The 14,965-nt window shown below is 34.8% G+C and overlaps 1 protein-coding gene across 1 annotated transcript; it reads left to right on the top strand.

The window, feature by feature from the left end:
• The first annotated feature begins 6,997 nt into the window (after nucleotides 1-6,997).
• LOC127136766 (uncharacterized) lies at nucleotides 6,998-8,747 on the top strand. Its single transcript, XM_051063288.1, has 3 exons — nucleotides 6,998-7,034; nucleotides 7,435-8,237; nucleotides 8,328-8,747. The coding sequence occupies exons 1-3, from the start codon at nucleotides 6,998-7,000 to the stop codon at nucleotides 8,745-8,747; spliced, it is 1,260 nt and encodes a 419-aa protein (XP_050919245.1).
• The last annotated feature ends 6,218 nt before the right edge of the window (nucleotides 8,748-14,965 follow it).

Below are 14,965 nucleotides of genomic sequence, written 5' to 3'. Positions count from 1 at the left end.
TGGATAAATAGAAGTGCGGTGGCGACTCGAATTGTATGCTTACTTTTGATTTAGTCAATAAATCTAAAGGTAACGAATATCCCGCTACAGTACCCACACAAGGTTTACTTTTTCCATTGAGTAATTCTGTTAAGCACGACCATTATGGTGGGCTGCCTCTTTCAGGTTGTGAAGTGGGCAGTGAAATCTTTACATAATTCCTTCTAGGAGTATATGCTCATATAGGGAAGGGACTTAAACCAAGCCATTGTCGATCGTCAAATTTAATGCAAAGAGCTTCCACTTTACAGCCTCGTGGGAATAATAAAAGTCTAGTCGGTCATCCATGTGCTCGACGTGTTTGTCTAAATCCCATGTCCCATTGTAGCTTTGGAGCTTCAGTGATTCTCGAGTGATTTGAAAATCCTACGATATAGGGTGTGAGCAGACAACATGTTTCTTTTTTGCTCTAGGACTGAAACTTCTTCTTCATATATTTCCCTCCTTCGGGGAAATAAACTTCTGGACCTGTATGGATATTGTTTCCCACTTTCGGATCAGGGGGAAGGTCGTGTTTTTATGGTGTCACTAGCGACTCGGTTACAAAATGACCTCTTATTGATGTGTTGGTGTTCTGATGGGCACGAGTTCAGGGACCACAACTTGGTTCCTCAAAGAGGTCACCTCTTGCACGATACTACTCTTTAGATTGATGTGTTGCAAGCTCTCTTGAATTTTGAATATCCTTTATGTCATGTGTCATACCCCAATTTTCCTGACTTTTCTTGAATTTTGCACGTATTATGAAATTTGACTAAAAATTCATGCATCATTGATCATTATCATGCATCATAATAAAAGTCAAAGGAGAGTAAACATTTCACATGTTGAGGAATTTGACTAAATTTGCATTTATTATTATTATGCATTTTTAAATAAATAAATAAATTTATGATCATTTGATTTATCATTATAATATCCATTTGGATTTTATTAATCATTTTCATGCATCATAAAACCAAAAAAAAAATCAATATTTCTAGAAGATCCAAAATATCTCTCATATATTATATCATTCTTCCATGCAAATATTACATCATAATTCATTATTTAATTAATTAAGTTTCTAGAAGGAAATCACACCACTCTCACCTCTTTTTCATAATCCTTAAACTATCTTTTGTAGAGCATATAAATAAAATCGTTCTAATTTACAAATCTCACCAAGAATCATTCATAAAAGTATAGCAGAAACTTTGCACAGATTTCTCTCAATTTTCAAGTCACTTTTTATTTTTTTATTTAGGTAGGATTTTAATGTTTATTTTTTATTTAATTTTTCTTTGCATTATTATCCTTGTTACACTTAATTATCATCTTGATCATCATCATTTTGCATGGAAACTCTATTGATTCAAAATCAATAGTTTAAAATGTTCTTGAACCTCCATGTGCAAAAGTGATTAAATGTGAATTTATTTTTGTTTATTTAATTTTTTTTGCATTATTATTCTTGCTCCACTTAATTAGTATCTTAATCGTCACCATTTTGAATAAAAACTCCATTGATTCAAAATCAAGAGTTTAAAGTGTTTTTGAACCTCCATGAGCAAAAGTGATTAAATGTGATTTAATTATTAATTTTTTTCGTGGATTATTTTTTAATTTTGAGTTTTCCATGATATTCTTAAGATTGAATAGATGAATTTTCATTATTCATTTGTTTAATTTCATTAAAAAATTGAATAAATTATTGCTAAAATAGGGATGAATATTGTTGTTGTTATTGAACAAACCCATAATTAATCTCAGCCCTTGGATTAATCCACATTTTGTTATTTTTTGTCTTTTTTTGCATGCCACTTATCACCTGCTGACTGATCAGTGCTGAACTGCTGATTACGAGTGGATAGGGGAATTGGATTGGGCTTTGAGACCATTTTTCTATCTTATTTTTTATTTTTTTGTTGTCATCTCTCTCTTACTAGTACTTTCAACCCATTTTTCTTTTATTAATGTTTTTTATTTTATTTTTATTCTGTTAACTATTTTTAAATTAAAAAAAGAATTCAAGAATAAATAAATAATAATTGAATAAATATTTTCTCATAATTAAAAACCCCTTGATTTTATTTATTTTATTATTGTTAATCCTATTTGTTTATTTCTTTAATTGTTGCAATTAATTAAATAAATAAATACTAATAATAATAAATATAGACAAATTATTAAATAATATTTTGAAATACGATTAAAGCTCTTTGTCTAATGCCAAGTGAATTTTCAAAACCCTTTGGTTTTATTTATTTTATTATTATTGATTTTTATTTGTTTATTTCTTTAATTGTTACAATTAATTAAATATATAATAATAATAATAATAATAATAATAATAATAATAATAATAAATATAGATAAATAGATAAGAAAGTATTTTCGAACACATTAAAACTCTTGGTCCAATGCCAAGTGAATTTTCCAAACTCTTTTCCCTTGATTAATTTTGTACCGATGTGAATTAAATCTTTCCCGTTTAAGTGTAATATTAAAATCTTCTTCTTAACAAACACGAAAGAAGAGGACTCTTGGAGTCTCGGATTCCTTGAGTCCTCGAATGATCAGTCCTGAGGCACACGTTTTAGGAGAGTTGTTTATTCATCCTTTCGCTTCTAAAACACCTAATACAAACTTGGACAAAAAGAGAGAATGTTGAAGTTTAGCATTCCAATTGAACCTTTGAACAATCAACTATGAGGCACGCGCCTCGTTCTTGTTGAATGTTCATTGTCCATCAAACAAATTTCGTAAATACAATGAATGAAAAAGGATTATTGGAGTCTAACATTCCAATGATCTTCGAGTAATTAGTCCCGAGGATCGCGTGACGTTCTCACCAAGCATTCGTCATTCGCCTAAAATCAATTTCAACATATTCAAACCTTTTGCCTTTTGGCTTTCAATTCAAAACCTTTTCAAAAACGAAAGACACTTCATCCATTCCGCGACAACTCAAATAGCGTTTCCCGTGAGAATATCAAACGTTTTCCAGTTGAATGTGATGATGGCATAAATCTGTGTTGATCCGGATTAAGACATTTTTTCTTGAAGTGATGTAAATGTTCAATTATCCATGTTTTAGGCAACAATGTTTTCCGTTCGGATGCAACTTAAGCAACTTTCGCTAAAATCAACTAACACACAAACATTTACTACCAAGAAGTACATAACTTTGAGTTCTCCATCGCAGGAGATACGTAGGAGCGAGACCCGCAATCTCATCGGGCACATTAATAAAAAAAATTCTGAGACCCCTTTTCTTTTCCTTTAAAATTTTCCATTGCTCGACAAAAACAATCAACATAAGCTAAAATTAAATCGTAAATTTAACTAAAAGGTTATCATTGAGTACAATAGACGTGAGGGGTGCTAATACCTTCCCCTTGCGTAATCGACTCACAAACCCGAATTTGGTTGCGACGACCATCTTCTTTTTCTTCTAAAGGTTTTATTGATATTTTCCTATTTCTTCATTGTAATAAATGATGTTCGGTGATGACTCTGTTTGAATTATTTTTCTATGAGCGTGCGAACGCTCCGCGAAGGATCCTATTTTTCGAGATGACACCATGGATTTAGAATTTTATTGTTACACAATATTGTAAACATTGTTCATTAGATAATTAACTTCATACATGTCAAGATTTGCTTGTAGTAATTAAAAATTGGGAAGCATTTCTTGTTAAAGCATTACATGTAGTGGTTGAGGTCCGTGTGAAGGCTCGCCTTGGTGAAATTGTTGTGCGGATTCGAGGAACGAAAAATGATAGAATACTCTATGGTCTACCTTAGGTTGAACATGGTCTTGTTTTGAAGGATTGTTTGTAGACACCGTCAAGGTTGCATTGTCTACTCTTTAAGAAAGAGGAAGTTGATTTTTGGCAACTTCGACGATTGCAATAACAGTTTGCCATTCAACAACAAATTGAGTGGCTATAGATGTCACCATTGTTAATGAATCAGAATGAGATATTTTGGAGATAAGGCTGAAACTAGATGAGGAAGGTCGAGAAATATGGATCTACATTCTGACGAAAGAGATCTGGATATCTAAATCGAAGGAGGTCTGATCAAGGAGATCTAAAAATGGATATCAGAACGTGAAAATTCGTTGGAATCAGATTTTGCTTCACATGGACGACACCATTATTCCATGGGATCAGGGCTTTCTATGGTGGACATGAGCTTCTAATGTGATGGAGAGAGAGCTGACTTGTAAGATCAACACTTAAATGCTAAAGTCATTATAAGAGTGAACAATAACTTGAAAATAAGAATGAATTTGAACACCTGAGAAATGATGTACCTTCCTCTTTAAATAGAGGAAATGGTTGATAACTTAAAGCGTCGAGTGAGGCGTGGATCGTGGTCAGTCGTTAGATTGATCTAGGCAGACAACAAGGTTCCTTTTATGTGGAATCATCTACTTTTAGAGAGGAGACAACCTAAATGTTCTATGTGATCTATTACTTCTACTTTACCATTGGGCCTTTTGTCTTAAGACCTTGGGGACGAGCCATAACATAACTCATAAAAAATTAAATAAATTTCACACTATTTTTCCTACAACCCTTCTTATAAAATGACATTTGTATATAGAAAAAGTTACATATTCTATTTTCGAAATATCAATTATGTTAATTAATATATGACTTAAGCATCATAACACTTACAAAGTACAACACTATTCGTCGAGAAGAGGTCGACCATCATCTTTTGTTGCGCTCATGTTAACTTTGATATTCGTTTTTGGTAGGGAAATCCTAGTGTTTAGAAACTCAACAAATTTTTAAGCAAGATCTTTTAAATTAAATAAAAAAATACAAGACTTATAAAAAAACAAAATAAATAGTTTGAAGTTTAAATTTTAATCAAGTTGAACAAAAGTCTGTCAATATTTAGTCTTATATATTGATAACTAAATTTAAAAAATTAACTTCATACCCTATTTATGTGAGCAAATTCTTTACTTTGAATAAGTTTTGAATGATAGCAAATTGTGTGATCATTGTCTAATTGTTGGTTGTGCATTATTTTACATGTTTCATTTGTGTTTTTAGCCTATACTATTGTTTCGTGTCTATACATAAAGATCCACATTGATACATTTCTTAAAAGAACTCATAAAAATTGTTTTGTGTCAGTATGTATCGATACATGTTCATCTGCATCGATACATAAATTTGTTTTAAATCACAAAACGTTTTTGCTTCAGTATGTATCGATACATACGAGCTTTGTATCGATACATGCTTAGTTAAAATGTTCTATGTATCGATACATACGAGCTTTGTATCGATACATGCTTAGTTAAAATGTTCTATGTATCGATACATACGAGCTTTGTATCGATACATGCTTGTATTAATTCTCTAAAATTAATCAAAGCTACAGTATGTATCGATGCATAATCTTTTGTATCAATACATAATTCTGTTTTGTCTACTAACAGCTTCTGTCTTTCACATATAAGAAGTATTTTGACAGCTCAGTTAACAACACGAATTCAGAAGTGAAAAACAGTTGAACACAAGTCAAAGGAGTGTGTAGCAGCAATTATTTTGAGCAGTTAGAAACCTGAAAGAGACTTCATCTTCTTCATCTTCTCAATCTCTTTTCTTCAAGAACATCAACACATAATCATTCTTGTTCTTTGGATTAAAGGATCAACGAGATAACGTTCAGTGGAACGATCAAGGATCTAGCTGAGTTGAAGGTTGAAGGGGGTTTCGAGGAAAAACCAAATGGTTTGTCCTTCAAGAACTGGAGTGTTCTTGCGGGTTTGTTAGTCACGTTTGCAGAACAGATTCAGCCGTAGCGTAGGGTTTGGAAATTGGGTAATTTCGCAAACAAGTCGTGGAACCGGTGAATTGTTTGCAATTTCTTGCAGGAAATTCTTGATCAAGCTCAGATCAAGTGGAGGTTTTATACCAGAAGAAGATCTTGGGATTTAGATTTCTGTCTTTGTATGGTAACTTTGTATCAACGAATTCGGCATTATTGATTATAACAGTTCTCAATTTCATTTGAAATTGAGAGGGAGACGTACCCACACGCGAGGACGACAGTGGGGAACTTCCTTGCCAAATCTCTGCGTATCGTATTCTTTCCTTATCTCTCTTTACGTTTTCAACAGTTTTGTGATTTCAGTTGGTGTGTTGTGGCTGTACATTTCGTGATACAATAGTGGCAAGAAAACTTCTTTATCTAAACTCCACCATTGTTCATCATTGATCACATACACACCAAATGTTTGACAAAACTGTCACCTGAGTTTTATTCATTGGAATTAGAATTTAGTGATAAGTGCATTTGATTTGATAATATTCTGGTGTTAATAATCTCTATCGTTCTCATTCAAATCCAACAATAAATTCGCGTGTCCGGTTTTCTAGTAGCGGTTCAGAATAGACGGAAGTCGATTCGGCACTGTAATTTTCCGCTAAGTTTCAATAACTCTGATAAGAATTTTTAAATCCGTTTATTTTAAAAGAGGTGATCTATTCACCCCCCTCTCGATCACTAGCCACACCGTCTAACAATTTATTCTTCCACCCCTTCCTTTAACACCTAATATTTCCAAAAAAAATCTTTAAATGTAACACATTAAAAAAAATTATTTGTAAAAATAGCATCCATCCCTTTCTCCTATACAGATATATCTAGAAAAACAAGTGTTTTAGAATTACCTAGAATTTTTGAATTGATAAAAGTTTTGATACACACGAATCTCTTATGAAGTTTAGCGGAGAGATTGAGATGCAAAATAGAATTATACATATATATATATATATATATACATATATATATATATATATATATATATATATATATATATATTCTAAATCATATCTTAGACCAACTACCCGATAGACTTAACACATTTTTCAATTAGTTCATAGATCTTAATATTGCCTACTCCCATGGTTAACTCAATGTATCCTTTCTATTGGAAACTATCATGGCGGTAAGTTTGGAATTAGCGCAATTTATCGCTTGTCACATTTAGCCCACCACGGAATTCAAAGATGAAATTTCACATTCACATCACAATTCATTTTATCATAAATATCACATATAGATACTTTCTCACATTTTTCATAGAAAAGTTTCACATAATTATCTCATAGTGTACATATCACGTTTTAGTCGTAACAACACATCATTTTATTATAGTTTTAAAAGTTCACATAATTTCATAGATACACATCACATATCATGCAATTTGCATTATTAAGGTAACATAAAGCACACAACACCTTAATAATGTTTATGTTTCTAATTTTAAATATTGATCAAATTTTAGCTTTGCCTTAGAAAAATGGGAAATTATGTCGTTCACACTTCCGATGCGTGCGTAAATTCTAGTAATCGTTTTGTTTTTTTAAAAATTTACAGTGTATATTGCAGAAAATGTTGAAGCAGAACCTAGAGAAAAAAAGAGATTAAGAATCTTAAGCAATGAAGAACGCATGTATATTTATCATGAGCTACTACAAAAAAGCGTTGATGGAAAATTACGTAAAGGAGCTACAAATGAGGTGGCTTCATCAAATTCGGTTCCTCTAAGAACTGTTCAACGTATTTGGAAAAGAGCAAAAGAAAGTGAAACACGTGATGTCTCTCATAGGAAGACAAAAAATTGTGGACGTAAGAGAATTTCAATTGATGAGAATCAAATTCGTGAACTTCCTTTCAGTCAAAGAACAAACATTCGATCTTTAGCTTTTGCGTTGAAAACCAATCCAACATCGGTGTTCAGGCTTATAAAATCAGGGGCTATACGGCGTAATTCAAATGCCATAAAACCACTGTTGAAAGAAGAAAACAAAATATCTAGGCTGGAATTTTGTTTATCAATGCTTGAAGGTACACCACATGATCCAATGTTTAAGAGCATGCACAATATTATTCATATTGATGAAAAATGGTTTTATATGACTAAAAAATCCGAGAAGTATTATTTGCTCCCAGATGAAGATGAGCCATATCGGACATGTAAGAGCAAAAATTTCATTGCCAAAGTTATGTTCTTAGTTGCTCAAACTCGACCACGATTTGACTCAGAAGAAAATGAAACTTTTTCGGGTAAAATTGGTGTTTTTCCGTTTGTTACCCATGAACCGGCTATAAGGTCAAGTATTAACAGAGTTGCGGGAACAATGGTAACAAAAGCAATAACTACGGTAAATAGAGATGTGGTAAGATCATTCCTTATTGACAAAGTTCTACCCGCTATAAGAGAAAAATGACCAAGAGATGAATTTGAGTCAACAATATTTATCCAGCAGGATAACGCAAGGACGCATATAAACCATGATGATCCTTTATTCCGTGAAGCTGCCACCAAGGATGGGTTTGATATTCGTTTAATGTGTCAGCCTGCAAACTCTCCAGATTTGAATATCTTAGACCTTGGTTTTTTCTCGGCTATACAATCATTGCAATACAAGGAAGCACCGAAAACTATTGATGAACTTATCAGTGCAGTGGTGAAGTCATTTGAAAATTTTCCTTCAATTAAGTCCAATCGTATATTTGTATCATTGCAACTATGCATGATAGAGATCATGAAAGAGAAAGGTTCCAATAAATATAAAATTCCTCATGTAAATAAGGAAAGGCTTGAAAGAGTAGGACAACTACCAATTCAAATTAAGTGTGATCCAATATTAGTACAAGAAGTCAAAAATTACTTAAACATGGAGTAATACTTATTGTAATTGGGATGTAGTCACATTTGAAAATTTCAAATAGAGTTTTTTGTTTTTTTAAATTCCTAAACTTTAGCCATAAAAAAATAATGTTCCTGCACGTAACAAGTTAAGTTCCAAAACTTTAGCAAATATAGGAATTCAATAAAAAAATACAATAAGAATGAACGTAAGAAATGCAGTTCCTAAATTGTATCAATAAAAAAAGCAATAACAAGGAATTCTTCTCCATACTTATTAAGCAATAACAAGGAGTAAATAAAAAAAACAATAACAATGACTTCTTAAATAACAACTCCTATACCTTATGCACTTAAGTCAAATCTAAAATAGATACTCCATACTTAGTTCACAAATATTTTTCAATAAAATTTTGGAAGAAGTTTTTTTATCATCTTTTTTATCACAGGTCGAAACTCAACATGGTGGGAAGATTCTTTTCTGTTTTCTTCTTCTTCTTCTTCAGGAAATTTGTTCAAATCAAATTCATAATCTGCCTCTTCATTTAAATCAAAATCCAATACAACTCTTGATAATACTTCATCTTCATTGTCATCTTGTTCTTGTATCTTGTCAAAAGAGTCTTCCACTATTTCTCCTTCTTCTTGCTCCAATGAGTCTTCCACTCTTTCTTTTTTTTGAACATCCATGGAGTCTTTTGTTGTTTCCACCAGAGCTCTTTTGTTTTGCACTTGATAATTTAAACAATGCTACTGATCCTTTTTATAGAATTTTAAGTCTTCAATTGGTAAATTTGTTCCTTTGACAAAATTTAATGCTAATACATTTTTCTATGTAACATTGGAAGCTATCATTTGAATTTAATTTTTATTGACCAGCCAATACTTTGAATAGGAATGGGAGTTATGTATGGGAATGAGAGTACGTATTAAGAAAGAGAATTTTATGGAAAATGTGAAGTGAGTTATTACATATATTAAGAAAGAAAAATTTATGGAAAATATAAAGTTGAGTTATTTAAATAGTAAGGGTATAATTGTCGCATTACGCGAAAAACCGGCGGGAAAACGAAACAACAGAGCCGCCACCGTGCGTTATTTATCCCAAAAGAGGGAAAGGAAACGCTCAGAGTAAACCTGGAAAAAGCATGGTCTCGCGACCAAAGAGAATGGGATCGGGAGTCGGTTATGCGAAGGGAAGGTATTAGCACCCCTACGCATCCGTCGTACTCGACGGGATCCACGCACAATAGGAAGGAAATTGGTTGCTAAAACACTGCTCACACACACATCTACTGGCTGAAGGAGACACAAGAAAACAGACTGAAACTGACTCGGCAAGATATCGCATCCTGGGCCTACTTAGTCTATCAAGCATAGACATCAGAGTCAAAGTAGTTCGAATTGGGGAAACGACACATGCTCGCTAGGATATCGCATCCTATGCATACGTATCTCCTCGGACGAAGAAGAATCAGAGCATCCGTAGCTCGGCTAACACGCACACAAACAAACACAGGCAAAGGCAAACGTGGAGCCTGAATGCCAATCACTGGGCTTACATCAGCATCCGAACCAAAACACACACAAGGAGACAAACGTGGAGCCTGAATGCCAATCACTGGGCTTACATCAGCATCCGAACCAAAAACACGCACTAACACTGGAACCCGAATGCCACTCGATGGACTTACATCAGCTTCCAAGCACACAACAACACAAAACAAAGACACAGGCAGAAGAAAGGTCTCGATTGCAACTAGGGCAAGAGAAAGGGGAGGTCTCAATCGCAACGAGGGCGAGAGAAAAGAATTAGTGTTAGTTGTTAGTCAAACTCGACAAGACATCGCATCTCGTGCCTACGTATCTCATCTGGACATGAGAATCAGAGTTGCCGTAGTTCGGCTAAACTATTCCTGTTGGTTTGTGTTTTTTAAGTGGACAACGTCACTACGCAATCTACCGGATGCTCGACCTTTGGAGACTTACTCACCTGTAGTAGAAGGAGTGGACGTATCCTTGAGAGGGGGTAATGTTTGTTTGTGTTTTAGGAAAGCTCAAGCAAGAAAGGAAGTCCTATACGAAGGAACCGTGCTACCTTAATTGACATGCAAACGAGACTACGCGGAGTCTAGCAAACCTAGGGGATACAATCACACCACACAAACATATACAGCATGAAATAAACACACCAACAAGGGGCTCAAACATCAGGGTTAGGCTTTAGTCGAGGGGTCATATCAACCTCAACAAACAAGCCTCTGTATCGGGGTCAGGTTAGCTCTTAACCTTGCCATTGAGGGGCTAAGGTGAAGCCAGATGAAAGGTGATGAGGGGTGTGCCTCATTGCTTCTATCTCAAGTCCGAGAGAGCATGTAAATATAAGAATGTGGGGGAGTTCAGAAAGATGGAACTCTTTCCCCAATTAGACTCGATAGATCTTGGGTTTGGATCTCAATGCTACAACCAGGTAATGGGAGCAAGGAGAAGACTCACAGAATAGTGGGGGATAGATTGCTTATCCCTACCTTCCACCAATTGCCTCAAATGAGGACTTTTCCTGCTTGGGACAAATATAAACATACACAAGCATTGCCTCTTAAGGAGGACTTCAGACAGTTTGCCCGGCCAAATAACAGCCGGGTCTCCAGACTACATGAAGAAGAAAGTGCAATACCTCAATGCTAATTGCTTATAAGCAAAGCAATGCAAGTTCTTAAGAGAACTGAGCAACTAGGGGTACCTGGAAACAGTCAAACAGAATCAGCATCCCAACATAAACAAAACAACAACAATAAGAATCAATCAACAATCAAACAATGAGGTGCATAGCACCAAGTTCATGTGAACCAAGCCCTACAAAACAAACAATTGGTCAAATGAATTCAACTCAATCATGTATCAACCTCCTTAAGGCATTAGCTTTTTAACCTGAAAAGTCAAAGTCAAGCTCAAACATAAGTAACTAGACCACTAGGCCAAGCCTAGGGTCCAAAGGAGGGAAAAATCTTAAAACAGCAAGCCAATCATGATCAAAACCAAGATATTTCAATTACAAAGGGACTCCAATTGGTCCCATATCCAAACTATACACCTATTTCAATTTATGCAACATGTAAGGCAAAGTGAGCAATGTTAAACCACATATGAGCAACCAGCAAGATCACATCACAAAAAATACCAAAACAGCATGGAAAATTCCACAAAAATTATATCCTAAACAGAGGACATTCAACAAGCTACATGTCAATTTTCAAGCAATTTGGACTAGTGGAACCATAGGAATTAATTCAACATGTCAAAGCATGCAAAAACGCGATCAAATGAAGTCCAAAAATGTATGCTAACTTCAAGTAAATGATAATCAGTGATATTAAATGGGAAATGGATGGGACCAAAGCCAAATGAAAGCTTAATGTGTTAAGAACTACTCTGCCAATTTTCGTGTCCATAGGGTTAAGGATGAGGATTTGGCAACATATATACAAAAGGTTACACAAGTAAAGCCCTAAAATGCTAGGCAGCACTCAAAAATTCTAATCAATTAAGAAATGGATCATAAAAATCCACGAAAAATCATATTGAATGTTAACATGTTAAAGATGCCTCATGCAAAAAATTAAGGCTATTGGCCAAAGGGAAGCATGGCAAAAAAATCAGGGAACACAGCATATCACATTGTGTCACATATTTCCACACTCAAGTTCTATAAATCATATTAAAAAAACCAGAGGTCCAAAAAATACAAATCCTATATCAAAAATTCCAGAAGAATGTTAAGAATCTACCCCTAAAATTTCAAGCCATTTGGATTAGGCATGGTGATTTTATGATTAAAATAGTAGAACATGTGAAAATGGCATACATTAAGAACATCTCTATACCAATTAATTTTTCTACCAAGCACTATTTTATTTTTTGATTCTATAAAAAAGTAGAGAAAAAAAGGAGTCCAACAAAAAAAAGTCTTGAATTAATTGGACTAAAAATGATCATTATATGATTTTTAGAAGTTTTGAAATATTTATTGAATATTTATTTAGGTTGGATTAGGATTAATTAATTAATAGTGCAGTGGATTAATCATGGAATTGCCTTACTGTTACAGCAAATGACAGTAACGTGGAATCTGTAGCCAAGGCCAAAAACGGTGCCGTCCAAATTAATGCGGTGGCGGCAATTGATTTGTCCAGGCCAAGCGGGAAACACTATTTTGAAAAGAAGCCAGGCGGAACAGGATTGAACGCAGGAAATTCCAGAAAATTAAGCGTTCTTCGCGTTCATGTTCATCATCACCGGCAAATTCGGTTACGGCTATTTCTTCACCAAATCCAATAAATCGTATACCGTTGGAAAGGTTATTCCGCGTACAACAACAATATGCCAATGAAATCTCCTAATTCCTATCGTACCGCACAGATCGAGCGAAAGAAGATTTCGCATCAAAGTGTAAATTCAAGATTGCTCTCTCTAATCTTAACGGTTTTCGATTCTATAAAGTGCTGCATGATCTACAAGGTGTACTCTACAAGAACCACACAACGATTTTGAGAATGGTGATAGTCGAATCCGAACCTTTTCGAGGAGCAGTACCGGAATCCGCGAGTGTTTTGCTTCAATGAGTGAAAACAGACGATCTACAGCAGCTAGGGAGGTGTGAGGAAGCTTCGGAATGGCTCAACAATGCCTCAAATCGCAGCAAATCTGGACTGCCATGGATGTAGGGTGATTTGGACAGTTGTGATCGTGAGCTTTCTTGATCCAAAACCTGCAAACAGAACCTCACCAATACACACAAATCACGAATCCACCAAGCACTAGCATGGAACTTGAAGAAATGTTGATGAAAGATTGAAAAAATGTCAATATGCAATGTGAAAAAGTGAGAGAAAAATGAGAGAGTTCTTGAGATTTTTTATTGAATTTGTGAATTATGATTAGTGTGTGCAAAAACAGTTGTAATTAAGTATATATACCAAGGTTTAATCACAAAGTTAATCATGATTAGTGAAATGGAGGATTTAGTGTTAATATCAAATTTCAAGTGTGGCCAAAATACCCTCTCTCAAACCAGCTAATATATCAGTTCAAATTTGATTCAAGCAAGTCCAAAATACCATATGTGATGTGTAGAAACAAGTCCCATTTCCATTGGCCATGTATTTTGCAATTTCACCATGTCATGGTAAGGTTATGCATTTTCAAGTCCATTTCAAAAGTGAGATATCAAACCATGAGGCCTTGGCATGTTGTGATGATTCCAACAATTTTCAAATGCCATTTATGAGGTGTTGCAAAAATCCCCACTCAAAAATTCCAATTATTTCACAAGTTGGACAATTTTGCCCCTGGTTCATTTAACAGTCCAATTGAAATTTGACCTTTTGCATTGACCACCTTTGAAGAAATCCAATGATGCACCAGGAAAGTACATGTCAAATGGAGTTTGTGCATATAAAGAACTTGCAATTTGGACACTCCATGTGGAAGTTATGGCCTCCTGATTACGGGTCTTTTTTGAACTTCACTGAGCCATATCTTGCAAACCACACATGGGATTTTTGAGTTCTTGGACTTTTTGGAAAGGTGAGAACAAGATCTTCAACTTTCATGTTGGCCAAAATTCCATTTGAAGCTTGTATGATGAAGTTATTTTGAGGAGAAAAAGTTTCCATTTTGGGCAACTGAAAATACAGGTCACCTGCTATTTTTGGGAACTTTCTGTCTGACCTCCAAATCTTCAACCTTGGTCTTTGATACGTCAAATGAGACTCATATGGACATGAATGAGGCCTTTCAAACCACTTCCCACCTTCCAATCCATAAAATCGGGCACAGTTGACCACAGTTGACTTTCTAGGGTTTCTGGTTGACTGAACAATGACTGGTGACTTCTGAGCATCCAACCTTTGGCCAAACCACTTCAAAATGATCCTTGGACCATATGAGCTTGATAAATCAACCCTAGGGCCTTGTCCCAATGAACATGGCACTCACTTGCTTGATTGACTGATTCTCCTGCTCATTCTGACCCAATCCATCAATTGAGCTTGCACTTGGGCAAATGGACAATGCAATGTTATGCAGTGGACATTGTTAATGCTATGACCTAATATGAAATGAATGTATTCAATGGTAGGGTGCAAATTTGAGGTGCTACAGCTGCCCCTATTCAATCAACTGGGAACCCGAATGGATGAGAGCAACGGCTGTCAGACTTTCAGGGTAAACAGGGATTGAATACCAAGAACCGTA

Source organism: Lathyrus oleraceus, chromosome 4, assembly GCF_024323335.1.
Source record: "Lathyrus oleraceus cultivar Zhongwan6 chromosome 4, CAAS_Psat_ZW6_1.0, whole genome shotgun sequence".
NCBI classification, from domain to species: domain Eukaryota; kingdom Viridiplantae; phylum Streptophyta; class Magnoliopsida; order Fabales; family Fabaceae; genus Lathyrus; species Lathyrus oleraceus.
This window is presented reverse-complemented; position numbering and strand designations above follow the sequence as displayed.

What these genes read in the sequence shown, in the direction of transcription:
- LOC127136766 (XM_051063288.1), top strand. Translation starts at nt 6,998, where the DNA reads ATGGCGGTAAGTTTGGAATTAGCGCAATTTATCGCTT. An exon ending in ATTAGCGCAATTTATCGCTT is followed by an intron (nt 7,035 to 7,434) that starts GTCACATTTAGC and finishes AAAAATTTACAG; the next exon opens with TGTATATTGCAGAAAATGTT. An exon ending in CTACGGTAAATAGAGATGTG is followed by an intron (nt 8,238 to 8,327) that starts GTAAGATCATTC and finishes TTTATCCAGCAG; the next exon opens with GATAACGCAAGGACGCATAT.